Source organism: Schistocerca cancellata, chromosome 2 (assembly GCF_023864275.1).
Source record: "Schistocerca cancellata isolate TAMUIC-IGC-003103 chromosome 2, iqSchCanc2.1, whole genome shotgun sequence".
Taxonomy (NCBI): domain Eukaryota; kingdom Metazoa; phylum Arthropoda; class Insecta; order Orthoptera; family Acrididae; genus Schistocerca; species Schistocerca cancellata.
The window spans coordinates 598,368,717-598,390,363 of record NC_064627.1 but is presented as its reverse complement, the minus strand read 5'-3'; the positions used below and the strand labels follow the sequence as shown (position 1 = coordinate 598,390,363).

At 41.2% G+C, this 21,647-nt stretch overlaps 1 protein-coding gene across 1 annotated transcript in view; it reads right to left on the bottom strand.

The window, feature by feature from the left end:
* Positions 1-21,647, bottom strand: part of LOC126147115 (esterase FE4-like) — a 63,009-nt gene that overhangs the window by 1,696 nt on the left and 39,666 nt on the right. The window contains exons 9-10 of the mRNA XM_049915669.1: positions 13,968-14,100; positions 4,273-4,393 (exon numbers count right to left, since the gene is read on the bottom strand). Coding sequence (XP_049771626.1) covers positions 4,273-4,393; positions 13,968-14,100 — 254 coding nt within the window. The remainder of the gene's footprint in view (positions 1-4,272; positions 4,394-13,967; positions 14,101-21,647) is intronic.

The following is a 21,647-nucleotide window of genomic DNA, read 5'->3' as shown; positions in this document are numbered from 1 at the left end:
TTCGGAGCTCTCTATCGGCAGAGGACGGCAAATATGTGGACATGAAGAATGCATATGTAGCATGTTAATAATGCTTGTTTTATTTAACAATCTTTAAGAGATTTCACATAAAATTCCGGAGGTATTATTTTTCAGCACTCCTAGTAGAGTAGGTCTTGATGTTCTTTTGCATGTCCTTTTTGTCGTGTCATTTTAGAATTAAATGTCGATAAATGAAGTGTCGATAAAAAATGTATAGTAAGTCAAATGTGCAGTAAGGATTGATGCATTAGATTTACGCTCAAATTTTTATAGAGCAAATTTTGATTGGTGGGTAATTTAATTAATGCACCTAATACGATTATTTTACAACAATAAATTGCAGTCCCAGGTTTTCCCGTTTTTAAGTGTTACTTTCCGATGAAATTAAGAAAGACATAAAAGTGAGCATTTATCGTTAAATAAAGTGTTAAATTAGTATTTTCCTAGCATAAGGATGAATAGAGAAGTCAGAGTTTTAATACCAAATAGATGTCATACAATGATTTAGTAGTTGGGTTTCAGTGAAATTTTTGCGGAGTTACCTGTTGTCACCGCAATACAATATGCCGTTTGCTGGCAATAAAATCACAAGAGCTATAAAGACGCAACATTATCAGAAATTTGAAGCATTACAGACGTCACTTCAAAACTCACTCACAAGAGACCTCGCTACGTCTTCTTGGATAAATGTACGTAGTACTATATTAAATTTGTCGCTGATGCGGTAAATAAAACGCAGAACAAAGCATACATCCTGTTCAACTACGATGTAATGAACTTGATACACACTCTTCATCCTTAGTCAAATAAATCTGTGGTGGCTGATGTGTGTATTTCCACTGAATTTAAATTCATTACGACAGCATTCGCTCTGCCGCCAATGTGTCAACTATTTTGAATACTATGGTCAAAGTTAATTGAAATTTGTATTGAAAGACAAACTTGAGCAACCAGGACGGGCGCTTCCACTTGGCAGATTCAGAGAATGCAGTGCAGTCTCAGATTTGCTCGTACAGGAATGTTTGTTTGCTTCCTATGTTTCATCAACTTACCAATCGCAAGTAGAAATTAAGTTAATTTGGTTGAAGATACACCGATCTTATAATCATTGTGGACCTGAAGATTCTAACAAGTGGTCCTACCCTTTACACTCGGTGCGTAAAGACTGATATGGTTAACAAACACAGCTGAGGATAATGTTGATGTGACTGAAAAATCCGCTTCAGCTGTAAATGATGTTTTGTTAGAGCAACTAGTTTCTGAGTCTATTACTTCATCACGGGGTGCAGTACTTACAAATCCGCGGGTTTCTCAATCCTATAAATTTTATACTTAATGTTGGCGCCGTTTCACGTTTGATCCATTTCCACACAATGAGCCATTACATTTAGCTACAATGCGGCGCGATTATGTATGTTGTTTTATCTGTTGTGATTGCCCCTTGTGTATCACAATTCACTTCTTTCATTCCCATTTTTTGGTATCTGAAGGAATGTTTATAAAGGAACTGAACCTCAGAAGTCACTGGCTTCCCTTCACAGTGGTTCAAGTCTTTTAATTTGATGTTACTGCAGAATAACTAACAATCATTCGTTTACATGCCCTAATCTGGGTTAACATTTAAATTTCCAAACGATAGATATCTCAAGTACAAATGAATTTAGTAAAGATTCTCGTCACCTGACTGAAAGTTAGGGGCTTGATAATATGCGTCCCCTTTCACATCAATGAATTACAAACATATTCGAGTATTGCACATCTGCATAAATTTTTCCAAGAGCAGGTAAGAATCTAACATTGTAATTTTATATATACTTAAGAAATAGATATAAGAAAATCGGATCGATACCCCTAAATCTGCGATTTAGTGTAGTCACAGACAATTATTGGTACCAATGCGCATGAACTTTGTAATCCATACCATCTATACAGACTGAGTTCAGGAGGGGGCATGAGCCCCCCCCTTGGCCCCCGTTGTGGAGACCTAATCACCACAGTCATATACGAGGTGGATTCCAAAGTTTTCGGGTTTGGTGCTGCCATCTGGATAGTAGGAGTAGTAGATCTTTGTACCACTAGGTGGCGAGAGCTGCATATCTGATGAGTCAGTGTGCAGAGTGGCATTCAGATGGGAGGACGAGTTGGTGTCCACAGTGATTTCTGTAATACTCTGTGTTTGGTGTGTGGCGATTTTACGATGGATACGCGAACAGAACACCGCGTGTGTATCATATTCTGAGCGAATCTCGGGAAAAATGCTGCAGAGACCCTTGCAATGATTCAACAAGTGTTTAGGGGACACAGCATGAGCCGTATGCGTGTGTTTGAGTGGCATGCTCCCTTTGAGTGGCATGCTCGGTACAGGGCCGGCCATACAGACATCGAAGATAATGCTCACATTGGAAGGTCCATTAGCCGCACAATGCCAGACATTGTTGCCAAACTTCAGCAATTGATTCGTGCAATCGACGTCGAACCATTCAAGACCTTGCACATGAGGTGAGTATTGGTTTGGGATATGTAAACGAATGTTGACTGATGAATTGGGCATGCATCGTGTCGCTGCAAAATTTGTGCCTAGCATCTTGACTGCCGATCAGAAGGCACAGTTTGTTGAAGTGTGTACGGACGTTCGTCAGACCGCATCTGATGATCCAATCTTCTTGTCACGGATTATCATCGCCGACTGGATTTACAGTTATGACCCAGAGACAAAGCAACAATCGTCCCAGTGGAAGAACCTGGACTCCCCAAGACCCAAAAAAGCGAGACAGGTAAAGAGCAAAGGGAAGAGCTTGATCATCGTTTTCTTGGATACCGCGGGAATTGTGGACAAATAATTCGTCCCACCCAACCAAACAGTGGCGTTTTGCGACGGTTCCGTGAAAATGTGCAGTGACGACGGCGCGAACTTCGGCGTCAAGGGAACTGGCTGCTGCATCACGACAATGCGCCCTGTGACACGTCCTTGCTCACCAGGACCTTTATGGCAAAAAACAACGTGGCGGTTGCACCCCATCCACCGTACTTCGCGCTATTCCCAAGACTGAAACTCAGGTTGTAAGTGTGGTGTCACCGCCAGACACCACACTTGCTAGGTGGTAGCTTAAATCGGCCGCGGTCCATTAGTACATGTCGGACCCGCGTGTCGCCGCCATCAGTACTTGCAGACCTAGCGCCACCACATGGCAGGTCTAGAAAGACGGACTAGCATTCGCCCCAGTTGTACGGACGACATTGCTAGCGACTAGACGTACGAGGCCTTCCTCTCATTTGCCGAGAGACAGTTAGAATAGCCTTCAGCTAAGCACATGACTACGACCTAGCAAGGCGCCATTAGCCTTACCTACTTTGAGAGTTATAGTATAAATGTCTCAAGAAGAACGCTGTATTCATCAGAGAATAAAAGTTAAGTATAAAGCAACTACGTACTTTTCTTGCTACCATTCAATAGTTATCCTGTTCCAGAATTCACGCCCGTCTGCATTACATCGCGTGCCTTTCGGCTACCTCCGAGTGGCGTGGCTCTTGCTACGCCACAACAGTAAGGCCGTCGGTTCGACACTCTAGAGAGCATTCAAGAAGCATCGCTGGCGGTGATAAACACCCTCAAAGAGCGGGACTTCCTGAAAACGTTTGACCAGTGGCAGAAACGCTGTGACCAGTGTGTACGTGCGGATGGGAACTACTTCGAGGGTGATGGTGACCATTAGTCCAAAGGTAATTCGTATGTCACTGCGTGAATGGCCGTGGACAGAAGAAGATCAATACTGGGCGCCTCTTCGTAAGTTAAACTACACGGCACTGATGTGCCATACAGAATTATTTATGCAGCTTAGATATGAAGTAACGCCAAGTATGTCTGCACAAAGATGAGTTATGGACCATGTACAGTGATGTGATGCTATCTCTATAGATAGCTATGTGCTGAAGAGCCCGTTCATCGAGTTGATGATGTCTGTGTTAAAGAATTGTGACGATGGATTCCATTACTTGTAAAAGCTACGTGTCATTAACGACTGCTAATGATGAGCTATGCCACTGCGTACTATTTTTTATAATTTATTCAATTACAGCTTACTAATGCAGCAGTGTGGTCTCTGTGGTTAAGATGTTCTGTAAAAAGAATAATGTGTCAGTTTCTGGCACCCTGCATTTTTTAATGTTATTTATATACAAATTATTTGACTGCTTTTTTAGCAACCGTTCTTTCAAAAAACAAATGTAATATGTAACAAAAATATTACTTACTCGTATTTAGCGAAGTTGGCCCACATTGCTGTCATTTGATCCCTAATAATAGCGCCATCCGATGTGGGGTCGAGGTCTGATGAAAAGAATAAGTAACTCGCGTCGTCAGCGTGAGCTGCCCCTGTGAATATAAAACACCCAGTATCATTACTTATGTAGTGCTTCTGTTTATTTACATTTTAGCTCTGCATTCCTCCGTATCACTGCCACTGGTACGCACAACATAAATAGAAGCTGTGTCTAACATTTTAACCAGATTTGAAGCTTTCTTTTTTATGTTTCTAATTTTCATTTTTAATATTCATTCTCGTTCACTTTAGTATAGTCCGTTAAGGTTGTGTGGCTTCGTCATTTTTTCTTCTGCCTGTGTATGATTAATCTTTAGCTTTCTGAGGACAGCCTGTCTCCATCCATCCTTTCAAGACCCTCATTCCACACCAGATAATTTTTATTTCGAGGCATTATAGAGGGTGTCTGCTTTAACTTGAGACATCTAAATATTTCGAAAATGGCGTATGGTACGAAGCAAAAATGTTTCAGTGAAAAGGTAATAGAGGCAATGGGGACGTCTATGCTACATATGGCTATTGCTAACCACTCCTCCTCCATGGGAGGGGTCAACTTTGTATTTTCAACCATTATTTTCTATTCATGGTAGATGGCGCTGTAATCGAGAAATTATATTGATTGATCTGATTGTACATTTCATTTGCTTTGTAAACGCAAACCTTTGTTTTTTTACTTTAAAGTCAGTACCGCCAATAGACTGCTTTTTATTTGCACTATGTACACATTGTCTATTTTAAATACGACAGTATGCCATCTTAGGCACTGTATAACATTAAAACACTTATAATGGCACTTTAAAGCCGAAATCATGATCGTGTAATGTAACACTGCAAATAAAAAACAGGCTAATTAATGGCGGAACTGATATTAAATAAATATTAATGTCTGTGGCCCCACGTTATGATAAAATTAGTAAATCTTTGTGTTCTGACAGTTGGTATTTAAGTTGAAATTTACTTTAGTGGTGTGAATTTGACTGTAATATACAGTGTGGTTAGCCGTTTCACTGTCTGCTAGGAAAGTATGCTTAGCGATCCGGGAGCAACGATGTGAATGAAAGAGTTTTCTGTGCTCGTCAGGCTGCTTGATACCTGTGAGTCCCCTTACCTCACATCGTTGAGGCGAGGTTCTTGATTCCGGTGAGATTCCTTGTTTCACCCCACTGACTTGCATGGCAGGTACGCCTGTCACTATCACTTCATGAACATTTTACCTTAATTACAATTTCGCCCGTTTCGCCTGTAACGGCCAGCGTGAGACTGACGGAGGTTCGATGGAAACACACAATGAAGTCATTCACCCTGATGGCGATGTTCGAGGGAGGCCAACGAAATTAAACATTCGGACTGTGTGGGGACTCACTACAATCATCCCCGTAGGGAACACAAAACTGCCTCATCATGCAAGTAGATTATTTGCTAGAGAGGTCACTGTGAGGCCACGTTATTTGTATAGTAGTCAGGTAACGTTTTAACATCAGTATCAACCGTTAGAAGAGAATGGTTTATATTTACATCGTAAATTACATGTAGAATTAAATGAGATGGTTCTTAATGGCAAAAACAGGAACACTTGATTTTTGTCGATTATTGCGCCATTTATCACGAATGGAAGATCATGGTGTGAATAAACAGTGCGTACTTTTTCTGTAGAATCCGAATATACAATAAAATTGGGAATTCCAATTTGAAAATACAAAGCTGACCCGTCCACGTCGGAGGGATGGTTATGAGACGGTCAGTTGTAGCACAGACAGATGTCCTCTTTACTAACACTTACTTTTCACTTCTTTTCATACAATTTTTTATACGATGCATCTTTTGCGAGGTATTTAGTTGTATCGAGTTAAAACAAACATCCTGTATTTGTATTTTCTGCCTTATTATTCACTTCAAATCCTGTTTGCTCTTATACAGCTTTTAACACATAATCTCATTTCTCGTGCCTATTCGCTGCTTCTCTGCTTGTTGTTAACAATCCAGCAATAACCTATTCATGTGAGCCTGAGGGCAGCCACTGACGTAGAGGGCATAATTAATATCTCTCGCTCTCAACTTCGATTCTCAAGTTTTATGATTTCTGTTTCAGGCTATTTCGAATCCCAGGTACTTTAAACTTGTGCTATTATTTCACTGTTAACTACAAACATAGTTGTTTTTGGCTGAGAACCCATTAAGGTCTATTTCATTTTCTTAGAAGATATTTAATTTTTTGATCTTCGTGTACTTAGTGTGTGAATACATAGTGAAAATTTGGGTTAATCGTAAAAAAATAAACCTACATTGTATACTTTCGAAAGTTCATAGGGCTGGTGTTGGATAGATTGCTTCATAAGATTCATTTTCCCAGTTTCGTTAAATGACGAGAGTGTTAATGGTTGCTTGTTTTACACCTACATTACTCAGTTATATTTCCCCCAGTTCTAATACTGTGCTCGTATTTTCGTATCAACTTTTAATTTGCGGTATCAGACGAAAAGGAGTATGCCTGAATTCGTTGTTGTTTAGGCCAATAATAGTTTTTTCGATGTCTAAAAGAACGTATTTTTCCCCCTCTAATATTTTTTGCGCATGGCTTTCAGTGCAGGATTCTAAATACTCTGTCGGTTATTGAGCAGCTTTCCCTATCACCCATTTATGTTTTGCTAATCAGCTGACCCTTTATGTGCTTTAACCTTTTTATTAAGTATTATTTCACCTACGCTATGGACACAATCCAGATGGCTTAGTCACTACTCACTGCCACACTGTTTTTTTTTCAATTTTTTTAAATATTAAATATTAGTTTTTATTTTTTACTGTTTTGAGATGTACTGCACTACATCCAACATTTATTGAACAGTTGTACTAAACGTAAACGTAGGAGAACCCCTGCCCTTCATTATTGCTACTGTACATGGTATGGAGTAAATATGGTAAAAAAGATATTATATCTTACTTCCATCCTTTTGACTTAGCCTCGGGCAGTGGCGTGAACAATTACGTAAACTACTACGCAATACTTTTGGCTGGATCCTACGCTATTACACTGAATCAGAGACGCGACAACGCTATTGCTGAGCGGGAGACGCCAACTTCCTGCAACAACCTCACCAATGGGAGGACCGGGTGCCGTCACATGAGGTTCGCAAGAGGGACTTGTGCACCAGTGCTTTCTATTGAGGGCGAAATGCTCCTTCCGTACCACGTGCGGTTCACTCCGCGGCCTTAACCAGATTTTACGAACTTTGTATCCCTTAGTGGTAGTTCTTGGAAATAGGACCCACATCTTTCCTGAATCCTGGCATTTATCATTTTACACGTAGGAAAAACACCCCGGATGCCCATCTGCTACCATCCTGACACGTACACAACAACCGTAAATTTTTGCAGTGTAAATTTGGCCAATCTCTTTTCTTAAACGATTTTAGGGTTTTTGTCAGTTATACCATTGCTGTATTATCCATTTTTTTAAGTAGTTCGTTTCTTTGTTGTGCATTTGTGACGCATATTTTCTTTATTCCACTCCTTTAAAGTTACTAACACGAGTTTTGTCTTATTTTGTCGAATTTAAAGTATTTATTATTTTATAACCTACTTCCTATCGGCCGTATAGATTATAATCAATATTGGGAACAGACCTTCCCTAATCCAACAGTATGTTTAGAAGAAATTAATTGCTATTTAAAACACTCTTATCATCAGTATGCTCACTGTGATGCCGAATTTTTAATTTCTGGGTTTTTCTTAATTTTTCTCGTTGCCTAGTCCCTCACTGATGACTCATGTGACTCATGGGATTATATCCTTCAAATTGTGCAATTCCTCTTATCCTTTGTCTGAGTCAACTGTAGGTCGCGATGAAGAAGACACAGATTATACATGTGTTCACTTTCTTGTTTTTTTTTTTTTGTAATATTCTAATCGTTTTCACAAAGATGCCTGCATGTGAATGCAGGCATCTTTGCCTGTTTGTTTGTGTTCTTTCTCCAGTAGATTCTGACATTCTCTGGACTCTTCACTTGCTATGTTGTTCTCGGTCATAATTAGAGTGTATTGTTCAAGTTTATTTCTGTATACTATTTTTATAGATACGAGTGTCAATACTCAGCATAGATATTGGGGTTCTATTTACAGCAGAAAATAAGAATTTACATGTTATCAAGTTTCAATCTCTCTCAAGTTTTAACCTTTCTTCCAATATCTCAGATAGTTGGTGTTACTATCAGGTATATAACTTGGAAGCAGTACTAAATCAATAAGCACTTGGTTTGGGCAATCATTCAGGATTTTCTTAGGACGAATATTTGAAATTATCCATAGGCAAGCGGAGACTGTCACGTTGGTCAATACAGCATGGGCCTTCCGACGTTTATTGATTGATAGTATATCCGTCACTATTTGTATACGTTTTCTTTTTCTCTAGTACAAAATTTGAACGACATTCGTAACATATATTTATGACGGTAATTGAATCCTGCACTACATTTGAAAATGACACAGATACCCGACGCTATATTTAACCATAATCTTCACGACTTCCTAACTAACGGTCCCAACGCTCTGCCAATTATTCAGTTCGCCGAAGATTAAAATCCACTACTTGAACACAGCGGTATTCGAGAACAGCTGTGTGAACATCATCCTCTTGCTGCGTATCAATTCCTCAATTGCCTGGACGTTGTCGTCTGCGGTCGACGCCGACTGCCATCCTTCCCAGTCGTTTTCACCCACGTCTGTATGGCATTGGTCATATTGTTGCATTATTTACATCTACATCTACATCTACATCCATACTCCGCAAGCCACCTGACGGTGTGTGGCGGAGGGTACCTTGAGTACCTCTATCGGTTCTCCCTTCTATTCCAGTCTCGTATTGTTCGTGGAAAGAAGGATTGTCGGTATGCCTCTGTGTGGGCTCTAATCTCTCTGATTTTATCCTCATGGTCTCTTCACGAGATATACGTAGGAGGGAGCAATATACTGCTTGACTCTTCGGTGAAGGTATGTTCTCGAAACTTTGACAAAAGCCCGTACCGAGCTACTGAGCGTCTCTCCTGCAGAGTCTTCAACTGGAGTTTATCATCTCCGTAACGCTTTCGCGATTACTAAATGATCCTGTAACGAAGCGCGCTGCTCTCCGTTGGATCTTCTCTATATCTTCTATCAACCCTATCTGGTACGGATCCCACACTGCTGAGCAGTATTCAAGCAGTGGGCGAACAAGCGTACTGTAACCTACTTCCTTTGTTTTCGGATTCCATTTCCTTAGGATTCTTCCAATGAATCTCAGTCTGGCATCTGCTTTACCGACGATCAACATTATATGATCATTCCATTTTAAATCACTCCTAATGCGTACTCCCAGATAATTTATGGTATTAACTGCTTCCAGTTGCTGACCTGCTATTTTGTAGCTAAATGATAAAGGATCTATCTTTCTGTGTATTCGCAGCACATTACACTTGTCTACATTGAGATTCAATTGCCATTCCCTGCACCATGCGTCAATTCGCTGCAGATCCTCCTGCATTTCTGTACAATTTTCCATTGTTACAACCTCTCGATACACCACAGCATCATCCACAAGAAGCCTGAGTGAACTTCCGATGTCATCCACCAGGTCATTTATGTATATTGTGAATAGCAACGGTCCTATGACACTTCCCTGCGGCACACCTGAAATCACTCTTACTTCGGAAGACTTCTCTCCATTGAGAATGACATGCTGCATCCTGTTATCTAGGAACTCCTCAATCCAATCACACAATTGGTCTGATAGTCCATTATGCTCTTACTTTGTTCATTAAACGGCTGTGGGGAACTGTATCGAACGCCTTGCGGAAGTCAAGAAACACGGCATCTACCTGTGAACCCGTGTCTATGGCCCTCTGAGTCTCGTCGACGAATAGCGCGAGCTGGGTTTCACATAACCGTCTTTTTCGAAATCCATGCTGATTCCTACAGAGTACATTTCTAGTCTCCAGAAAAGTCATTATACTCGAACACAATACGTGTTCCAAAATTCTACAACTGATCGACGTTAGAGATATAGGTCTATAGTTCTGCACATCTGTTCGACGTCCATTCTTAAAAACGGGGATGACCTGTGCCCTTTTCCAATCCTTTGGAACGCTACGCTCTTCTAGAGACCTACGGTACACCGCTGTAAGAAGGGGGGCAAGTTCCTTCGCGTACTCTGTGTAAAATTGAACTGGTATCCCATCAGGTCCAGAGGCCTTTCCTCTTTTGAGCGATTTTAATTGTTTCTCTATCCCTCTGTCGTCTATTTCGATATCTACCATTTTGTCATCTGTGCGACAATCTAGAGAAGGAACCACAGTGCAATCTTCCTATGTGAAACAACTTTGGAAAAAGACATTTAGTATTTCGGCCTTTAGTCTGTCATCCTCTGTTTCAGTACCATTTTGGTCACAGAGTGTCTGGACATTTTGTTTTGATCCACCTACCACTTTTACATAAGACCAAAATTTCTTAGGATTTTCTGACAAGTCAGTACATAGAACTTTACCTTCGAATTCATTGAACGCCTCTCGCATAGCCCTCCTCACACTACATTTCGCTTCACGTAATTTTTGTTTGACTGCAAGACTTTGGCTATGTTTATGTTTGCTGTGAAATTCCCTTTGCTTCCGCAGCAGTTTTCTAACTCGGTTGTTGTACCACGGTGGCTCTTTTCCATCTCTTACGATCTTGCTTGGCACATACTCATCTAACGCATTATGTACGACGGTTTTGAACTTTGTCCACTGATCCTCAACACTATCTGTACTTGATACAAAACTTTTGTGTTGAGCCAACACGTACTCTGAAATCTGCTTTTTGTCACTTTTTCTAAACAGAAAAATCTTCTTACTTTTTTTAATATTCCTATTTACGGCTGAAATCATCGATGCCGTAACCGCTTTATGATCGCTGATTCCCTGTTCTGCGTTAACTTTTTCAAATAGTTCGGGTCTGTTTGTCACCAGAAGGTCTAATATGTTATCGCCACGAGTCGGTTCTCTGTTTAACTGCTCAAGGTAGTTTTCAGATAAAGCACTCAAAAAAATTTCGCTGGATTCTTTGTCCCTGCCACCCGTTATGAACGTCTGAGTCTCCCAGTCTATATCCGGCAAATTAAAATCTCCACCCAGAACTATAACATGGTGGGGAAATCTACTCGAAATATTTTCCAAATTATCCTTCAGGTGCTCAGCCACAACAGCTGCTGAGCCAGGGAGCCTATAGAGACATCCAATTACCATGTCTGAGCCTGCTTTAACCGTGACCTTCACCCAAATCATTTCACATTTCGGATCTCCGTCAATTTCCTTCGATACTATTGCACTTCTTATCGCTATAAACACGCCTCCTCCTTCACTGTCAGCCTGTCTCTGCGGTATACATTCCAATCTGAGTTTAGGATTTCATTACTGTTTACGTCTGGTTTCAGCCAACGTTCTGTCCCTAGTACTATATGGGCGTTGTGACCGTTTATTAATGAGATCAGTTCTGGGACCTTTCTGTAGACGCTCCTGCAGTTTACTATTAGCACATTAATATTGTTATTCCCTGTTGCACTCCACACGTACTCCGCTACCCTTGTAGCCGCTTCCGGCGTGTAGTGCACGCCTGACCTATTCAGGGGGACCCTACATTTCTCCACCCGATAGCGGAGGTCGAGAAATTTGCACCCCAGATCTCCGCAGAATCGTCTGAGCATCTGGTTTAAGCCTTCCACTCGGCTCCAAACCAGAGGACCGCGATCGGTTCTGGGAACGATACTACAAATAGTTAGCTCTGATTTCACCTCGCGAGCGAGGCTTTCCGCCTTCACCAATTCCGCCAACCGCCTGTACGAACTGAGGATGACCTCTGAACCCAGACGGCAGGAGTCATTGGTGCCGATATGAGCAACAATTTGCAGTCGGGTGCACCCAGTGCTCTCTATCGCCGCCGGTAGGGCCTCCTCCACATCTCGGATGAGACCCCCCGGCAACCAGACAGTGTGAACACTGGCCTTCTTCCCCGACCTTCCCGCTATTTCCCTAAGGGGCTCCATCACCCGCCTAACGTTGGAGCTCCCAATAACTAATAAACCCCTCCCCCCGTGTGCCTGCTCGGACCTTACTGAAGGAGCAGCCACATTTCCACTCACAGGCAGATCGGGCGATGCCACACGGCCAGCCTCCACATTGACCCTCCGCCTTGTGCGCCGCGAACGCCGCTGAACCCGCCACTCCCCTTGGGGAGAGGGTGGCCCAACCGCGCCCAGTACCCGCGAAGATGTCTCGACAGCAGGGACAGTGGGTGAAGCATGTAACACCTGGGGTGTACCTTGCGACGCACCAGACTCCCCCCTGCCGCTACACTCCGAGGCAGCAGCCTGAAGACGGCTGACCGCGGCCATCAACACGCTCAGCTGTTCGCGAACAGTGGCCAGCTCCTCCTGCGTCCGTACACAGCAGTCACACATCCTATCCATCCTAAGGAATCAATTTACTGAAGAGAGTTAATCAACCTTTAACTAGACTGCTAATTCACTAAAGGCGGCTGTTTATTAACTAAACTGTGGTTGCTAGCCACTTCTTGTAGAAAACAATGAAAATAGCACTACCTGTCTCTGGACTGTATTGAAAACAAACACTAGCACTACTGGCACTATGGTTGACTAAAGGGACTCTCTCTGACTGTATTCAAAACAAACACGAAATCTATGGAACTATTAACAGCACTCGACAGTTAAAGCTTCCTAAAAGCAAAAACACACGGAAGAAGAAGTGACAAGTAAGAAAAATACAGTTAATACTTAAATTATGGTAGCTCGCTGCACAGCAGACGTGAAGCGGACAGCAGTTACGACGACACTGACACTACTGGCACTATCTGTGGATGAGTCCTATAATAACTTTGATTCGTATATCACCAGGAATTCACTGTGAATCTGCGTGGAATTTAGATTTTTGTCCAACATAATTGCACAGTTACGTGAACTTCAACGATGGATTACGTTTCCATATTTACATTTGAGGCGTCTTTCACTTCCATACTGTGGTTGCACTTGTTATCTGTACCACAACATAACGGTGGAGGAAACCCAGAAGATGTGCACTCTTCTGACAACGTGGCACTATTGTTGAGCAACGGTCTTAGTGTAGGACGAAAGTGTGTAACTTAATTTCCGGAGTCCTGACATACATTTGGTTTCCAAGTACTGTTGTGCGAATGTTGTTTTAACTTTCTACAACTGTAAAATGTCTTAAATATTACACGGATTGATATTCATATTTTTATATATAATATAAAAATATCTGTAGAGTCGCTGCTTCGTAAAACAGCTCTTTTCACGAACAACCACTCTGTAACAGTTTATTGGCGGAAGATTATATTACAGACCAAAACCTTAGTCGAGACAAATGAAAGATTTATAAAAATAGAAGAACAATGGGCTTCCATTCAGAATAAGACTTTGTGTCGTTACACGTAGTATTTTCTCTTATCCCCTGTTTCTTTTGACTAGCACTGAAGCTTATATGAGTTCCCTTCATCAAGTGATCTCTACTAATGTTTCAACTTTTTCCAAGTCATTTTGCCTGAGGAGCACTTAACATAAAAGAAGGAAGTGATTATCATTAATGCTCATACCTGGGCCACTTGGATATGCGTTGAGAGGGCCGACGAATGTAAACTCGTACTGGAACACCGGCTGTGAAGAGAAGCGGGACATGCTTCTAATGACAGTGTCGACACCTTCGGTGAAGTAGAGGTGAGAAGTCATCTGTGAAATGAAGGTAACGTCACTACACTAAAAAAATTAAAACTCTGGTATAAATTTCTAAACATAAAGTATTAAAAAATCACAGAAATAGCATTTATTCGGGACGCCATAAACCGCTTGAGACAACGATGTTGAGTTTGAGTATATTGTATCTGTGCTGGACAGAACAGTTGAATGCAAGAAGAGAGATGCCGCAGTATTTTTGCACCAGTGCACAACACGCCATTGTGTGTGTGATAAAAATAAGGCAGCTAGTGCTGTGACAGCGTAATGAGATAGAAGCGTCGAATAAATCCAAGTGTCAGCTGAATCGCTCGTCAGACAATTGTCTATTTGCAATCATGAGAGGAGCTGCAGCAACACCTTAACTCATTGCATTAGGTTTACCTTACACTGTGCACCTGACTGCTGGTAAACATCAGTGTTCGACTGTGTTTTGTGCTTTTAATTTCTTAAATTATTTTTGCCGCCACAAGAGCTAGGTTGAACCTAAATTTTCACAAGTATGTCTTGCTAGTGTCTGTAGTCATTCGCGGGTTTTTATAAGTGATCTGACCGTTGTCTGCCAGAATCTGAAATCTGTTGATACAACTGACATGGTCTCGCCTTCTCTTATTCCCATCAGAATACGCATATGGCTGTTGACAATCACCCGTTGTGGGCTGTGAATTTAGAGCAGATCTGGAGTTGTTTCGTGGGTTGGTTAGTTTGGTATTTTCATCTTCTGTGGATAATTATTACAATCTCCGGCTATGATGGAAAATATGTCAATGTGCTGATCACTTACATGATTTCTTAGGTTTATATATGGAAAATATGTCAATGTGCTGATGATTTACATGATTTCTTAGGTTTATATATATATATATATATATATATATATATATATATATATATATATATAATTATTACAACCTCCGGCTATGATGGAAAAATGTCAATGTGCTGATCATTTACATGATTTCTTAGGTTTTTATATATATATATATATATATATATATATATATATATATAATATATATATATATACTGTACTTCTCAAATAATTTCTCCTTCTAATATAATATTAATGGATGTTACTGTTGTATTCAAACCATGTTGATTGTTACAAGACACGTCATAGGGGAGTGTATAATACGTACTGCAAGGATGTTGTCGATATTCGCAACTCTTTAAAGAGCTGTCTACAAACGATTCTAGACTAGACAAAACATACTTCTTATTGGACGCTTATGAGCAACAAATGACGTGTTGCGTCAGAATATTCTACCATAAGACACCGGGGATAGGGAGAACTGAGTCGTTTGAGATGTGGTACTGCAGCATGATGCTGAAAAATAGATGGACTGAGAAGAAATTTGCGATAGAAGAAATATGTACACCAGCGACAAGAAGAAGGGGCAGAGTGACAGGACATGTGTAGAGACTTGTTGGAAATAACTTCCATGGTACAACAGTGGGCCATATAGTGTAAAAACATTAGAGAAATACAGACTGGAATATACCCAACAAATACGTGAGGACGTTGGGTAGACGTGCCACTCTGAAATGAGGAGGTTCGTGCAACACAGAAGTCACTGCGCGCAGCATCAAACCAGTCAGAAGACTGAAAGCAGAAACAAAGACATTAGTTAATAAAGATAGCACCATAGTGGGGGGGGGCTACTCGTTTTGTAGGCACCTCGAATCTGAAACAGGTGGAAATCGTGTCTCCAGATCTGAAGGATCCAATGTGCACGAGGAGTGTAACCCAGGAGAAATCATTCGTCTAGCGGGAGAGCCTATCCAGGAGCGGTTGACAGAGCGGGCTGCAACCAACTGGAGTTCTTCGTCCATAGAAGAACCAGAGTCTATGGCACAATGTCTGAGACTTTTCTCGGTTTTTCTGGGGTCTGGCGGAAGCGGTGCAGATAGCTAACGTCACGGGGTGGTCTCAGCACAGCTATCGATTTGCAGTATGGTTCCGGGGACTGATTGCAATCACCTGTTCTGCAACCACGTGGAGCATCTCAAACGGCTCTGTGACGAGATCGTCTAAAGATTCTTCTACCTGAGGAAATTATCAACCGACCTAGTAGACAATGAATTGGATTGTACGATTAATACAAACGGTATATTACCATAATAAGCCAGGAAATTTTATGTGGATGCTAGCATAATTTTAGAGTTCAGCATACATTATTTATTTGTAATATTCTATCTACCTCATATCTAGCATCGTAAAAAAACAAGGAAGGTTAGGGTGTGATGTGTTGTCGACGTCGAGCTCATTAGTGACAAAGCAAACGCTCGAATTGGGGAAAATTACCTGTCAAATTCTAGTCGAAGGAACAATGCCAATATCAGCATTAAGTATTAACGAAAACTGTCTCGTAGAAATTCGTATGTATCTGACATTATTTAATTTACGGTCCTGTATTAGTTATAAGTGTAAATTCTGAATACGAATGGTGCTATGAGGGTTGCCTACAGCACAATGACGAAAAAATCGCAACACCAAGAAGGAATTCTGCGACATAAACGAAGGTTGGTAGGCGTGTTTGTACATCTGAATATCTATTAAGATTTCGCGCCGGCCGCGTAAGACTGGCTCTAGTAGAGTCTCTATGAGGATACATATAAGGTTTGTTTTAAATGCGGTTTTTCGCGGTCGTGAGCGTTAGTTACGTTTGAGATTGGATGTGGTGAGTTCATGTTAGTGAAGAATGCCTGTAAGGTGACAAAGACGCCATTATCAACACCTGACTGACTGTGAACGAGGTTGTGTAACACAGCTACGAGAAGTTGGATGTTCCTTCTGCGATGTTGTAGAAAGACTTAACAGGAATGTAGCCACCGTACATGACTGCTGGCATACGAGGTCATGAGAATGCACTGTCGCAAGAAGACCGGGCTGCAGTCGCGACGTGGCACTACCGAGAGGTAAGACCACCGTGTGAGGCGTATGGCTCTGGTGCATCGTACTACATCCGCAGCAGCAGTCTCAACAGCAGCTGGCACCACAGCGACACAAAGAACTGTTAAAAATCGGTTATTTCAAAAACAGCTACAAGCGACACGCCCTGTAGCCTGCATTCCACTGACGGCAAACCACCGCTATCTGCGACTTCGTTGGTGTCAAGTGAGAGCTCGTTGGAGGACAGGATGGAGGTTTTTCTGTTTTCTGATGAAAGGAGGTTACGACTCGGTTCGAGTGATGGACGTGTGTTGGCTAGAAGAAGGCCATTTGAGGGCCTGAAACCGACATGACTTCGTGCGAGACACACTCGACATGCACGTGGAGATATGGCCTGGGATGCGACTTCATATGACAGCGGGAGGCCTCTCCTGGTTATCCCACGCATCATGACTGCAGGTTTGTACATCAGTCTGGCGATTCGACATGTTTTGCTCCGAGTCATGAATAGCATTTCTGGGCGTCTTTTCCAACAGGATAGCGCTCGCCCACGTGCCGCTGTTCTAACCCAACATACTCTACAGAGTGCCGACAGGTTGCCTTGACCTTCTTGATCACCCAACCTGTCTCCAGTCGGGCACATATGGGACATCATGGAACGCCAACGAACGCACAACGAACATTAACGGTTTCCGTATTGACCAACCAAGTGGTACAGACATGGAACTCCGTTCCACAAACTAACATCCGGCACCTGTTCAACACAATGCACGCACGTTCGTACGCTTGCATTCAACACTATGGCTGTTACAACGGTTTTTAAGGCACAAACATTTCACATTTGCAATGGCGTATCTCACGCTTACACTAACCTGCGATATTCCTAGGTGAATCACTTACATAACTTACCTAGACAAATATGTTCCCCAAATTTCATTACTCTACATTAATTACTTTTTGGTGCTGCGATTTTTTCGTTAGTGTATTGTCGGTTTTAGAAACACCACGGAAAATCGAAATCTTGATTTACAGATGAGGAATTCAATTCTGGATAGTAGTCTGGTGTCACTGACCTACCTCTCTTATGTATGACATATCCATATATGCAGGGTATCCCAAAATAATGTATACACTCTTTGAAACAGAATATCTCTTTAATTAAAGGAGACAGAAATACAATTTATATGAGTAATAATTTAGAAGGCGGTGAAAAATAACAATGATTTCTTTTGTTTCAGGATTGTCAGCAAACATGGCGTTATCGTTTGAACAACGAAAATTGGTGCTGAAGTGTTACTGGAAAACAGAGTATATGAATGCAGTACGCCGATGTTGGAGAGTTGAATTTTGAACATCACCACCGACAAGAGTAAAAATGTTCAAATGTGTGTGAAATCTTATGGGACTTAACTGCTAAGGTCATCAGTCCCTAAGAACTTACACACTACTTAACCTAAACCATCCTAAGGACAAACACACACACCCATGCCCGAGGGAGGACTCGAACCTCCGCCGGGACCAGCCGCACAGTCCATGACAGCAGCGCCTGAGACCGCTCGGCTAATCCCGCGCGGCCGACAAGAGTAACAATTACAAGAATCAGAGACAAGTTTGAAGTCGAAGGAACGCTCCATGATATGACGAATGGACAATGCTGACGAAAGAGACGTTCGGTAGACAATGACAGTGTTGATGCAGTAATCCAGGAATACACACGATCGCCGAAGAAATCTGTGAGACAATGATCTCGTGAGATCAGGATCTGCAGAAGCAGTGTTCATAGAATTTTTCGGTCTCAGAACTTTAATCCTTACATTCGAAGGCTTCTCCATGCTCTTAACGAGGATGATCCTGATTGGTGAAACGAATATTATGAGTGGTTCAGTAACAGTTGTGAAGAAGTGCAATGTTTCCAAGTTCGAATTCTTCGGTCAGATGAGGCGACTTGATGGAACAACTAACCGCCATAATTTCGTGTACTGGGCCAGGGAGAATCCATACATAACAGAGCAAAGGCATGTTAATCTATCAGGAGTAACAGTCTGGTGTTCTCTGTCTTCTGGGGCGTTAATTGGGCAACTCTGTCACGGACGACCCGTACTAGGCAATGTTGGAAATGATAACTCTTGGTCTTAATGTTGTGTTTGGAAAGAAGATTATTACTTTCAATAGGATGGGGCGCCACCTCACTTTCACGTGAATATGATGGCATTTGAAAAATCGTCCATTCCCTGCCAGAGAGATAGGACGAAGAGGGACTATGGAGTATCCCGCTCGATCAGCCTTATTTAAGTCCAAATGGTTCAAATGGCTCTGAGCACTATGGGGCTTAACATCTATGGGCATCAGTCCCCTAGAACGTAGAACCACTTAAACCTAACTAACCTAAGGACAGCACACAACACCCTGTCATCACGAGGCAGAGAAAATCCGTGTCCCCGCCGGGAATCGAACCAGGGAACCCGGGCGCGGGAAGCGAGAACGCTACCGAACGACCACGAGCTGCGGACCCTTATTTAAGTCCTCTAGACTTCTTTCTGTGGGGTACTCTCAAGAACACAGTTTACACTGCAAGACCACACACACTGGATGATCTTAGGTAGCAAATTGAGCAAGCCTGTGACGCTACTCCGTTGGGAACAATAAAGTTGGCATGTCTCTCAGTCTAAGTCATTGTCTACGGTGTATTGCGATGGACGGACACCAGTTTGAACACTTAGCACCTTAAGTCGGACCATGAGGCACCTAACACCACTAAAATGGCATTGATAACCCCTTTCATTAAAAAGATGTTCAGTTTCAACGAGTGTATACATTATTTTGGGACACCGTGTATATGACATATCCATCTATAATTCGCGGGTGATAGTCTATTTGTGTAACGATTGATGTCTCAAAGGCCACACAGCAAAACTGACGGCATGTCCGACATTCAGCTGAGAATCTAACACGGATATTGGCTGGAAATTTATGTTATATCTTGCCATGTAGTAACTGCAACACCACTCAAATTACGAACAGCACAGCTCCACGAAAAAGCTGACTACCTTATTGGGGCTAAATTTTATAGGTCAATTAAAAAATTATGGAAATAAAAATAAATTTTTAACGTAACACGTTTTTTAATATGTACAAAAAGATATAAAATAATTTCCCCTAGCCCTACACAGATTCCTGATCCCATAGAGATAGTTCTGCATATTTGCGATTGTGGATCTTTAATTGCTATGTAAATGCTTGTAAGATATACGTGGGATGCATGTTATCTGTACAATTTTATTGTATATACTGCATAAAAGACATCGTCGTACAGCCCAAACCGCTAGGGATAGAAAATCTAAATTTGTAGACGGTGCTCATCTTATACTGTTGTCACCGTTTTCGAAATTTCCCCCCTAAGAGCGAGAAACATCGTTTTTCGATATTTAAGCCCTATGGTAGTGAAACGGTGGCTGAGAGTCGGTTTAGAAAATATCATTATTAAAGAATGAATAAAGTGTTTTTAATATTACAACTACGAAAATTGTTATATGACCTCTACGCTACAAGTAAAAGAATATGTGGTCAGTATTCTTGGAAACTGAGCCCATAATTGGGTGAAATAGAGGATGAAATGTTTTATGAAAAAAATCATTAACAAAGCATTTTTAAACCTGAATCTATGGAAACCTAAATATCGATTCACCCTATGGGGTGAAATAGGGCATGAAAGTTTTATGGAAATATTTCATTATGCATTTTAGAAGATGAATCTATGAAAATTTGTATTTGACATTTTTCAGAAATTGAAAAGTATGCATTTAGCTGCTTTTAGAAATTTAGCTCCTTACTGGCTGAAGTAGGGAGTGAAATGTTTTATGAAAATCTTTCATTTGCAAAGCATTTTTAAATCTATATGTTTGAGAACTGGTGTCTAGCTTCCTGGCTAGAAATGAAAAAAATACATGTTTCACTGTTTTTGGGACTTCACCCTCTAAGAGGATGAAATAGGGCCAGACTGAATCGCTGACTCTTCAAGGCCCAGCCCATATCAGGATAGAAACCTAAACTTTGGGGTGGATGTGGAACTCATACTGTAAGCATCGTTTAAGAAGGGATTGTTCGAATTTCTACTCCTAAGGAAGAGGTGAGACAGGCGATGGAAGGCTATTAGAAATTGATTTGAAGCTGCCTAAGAAAATTGGTATTTGGTTTCTTAATCAGAAATAAAATAATACGTTATTCAACATGTTTAGAAATTCAACCACTAAGAGGGTAAAATAGTGGTATAAATTTTATTGAAAATAAATTATTATTACAGAAATACTAAAACATTTCTGAAACTATCTTTATTAAAGTTGGTATTGCACTTCCGATTTACAAGCAATAAGAATACCTGGTCAACTGTTTTCAGAAATTCAACCAATAAGGGGTAAAATGGTGGACGAAGTTTTTTAAGAAAATGTTTCATTATATAAAAAAATATTCAAAGCTAAATCTCTGAAAATTTGTATTTCATTTCTCTGTTCGATATAGAGAAACACGTGTTGGGAGATGAAAGTTTCTGTGGGTATATCACCACAAGAAGACGAAAGGCATGATTAACTATAACATACGCCACCTATCAGAATACCTTTTTAATCAGAAGTAAGTTCAGAAAGGTCACATTTTA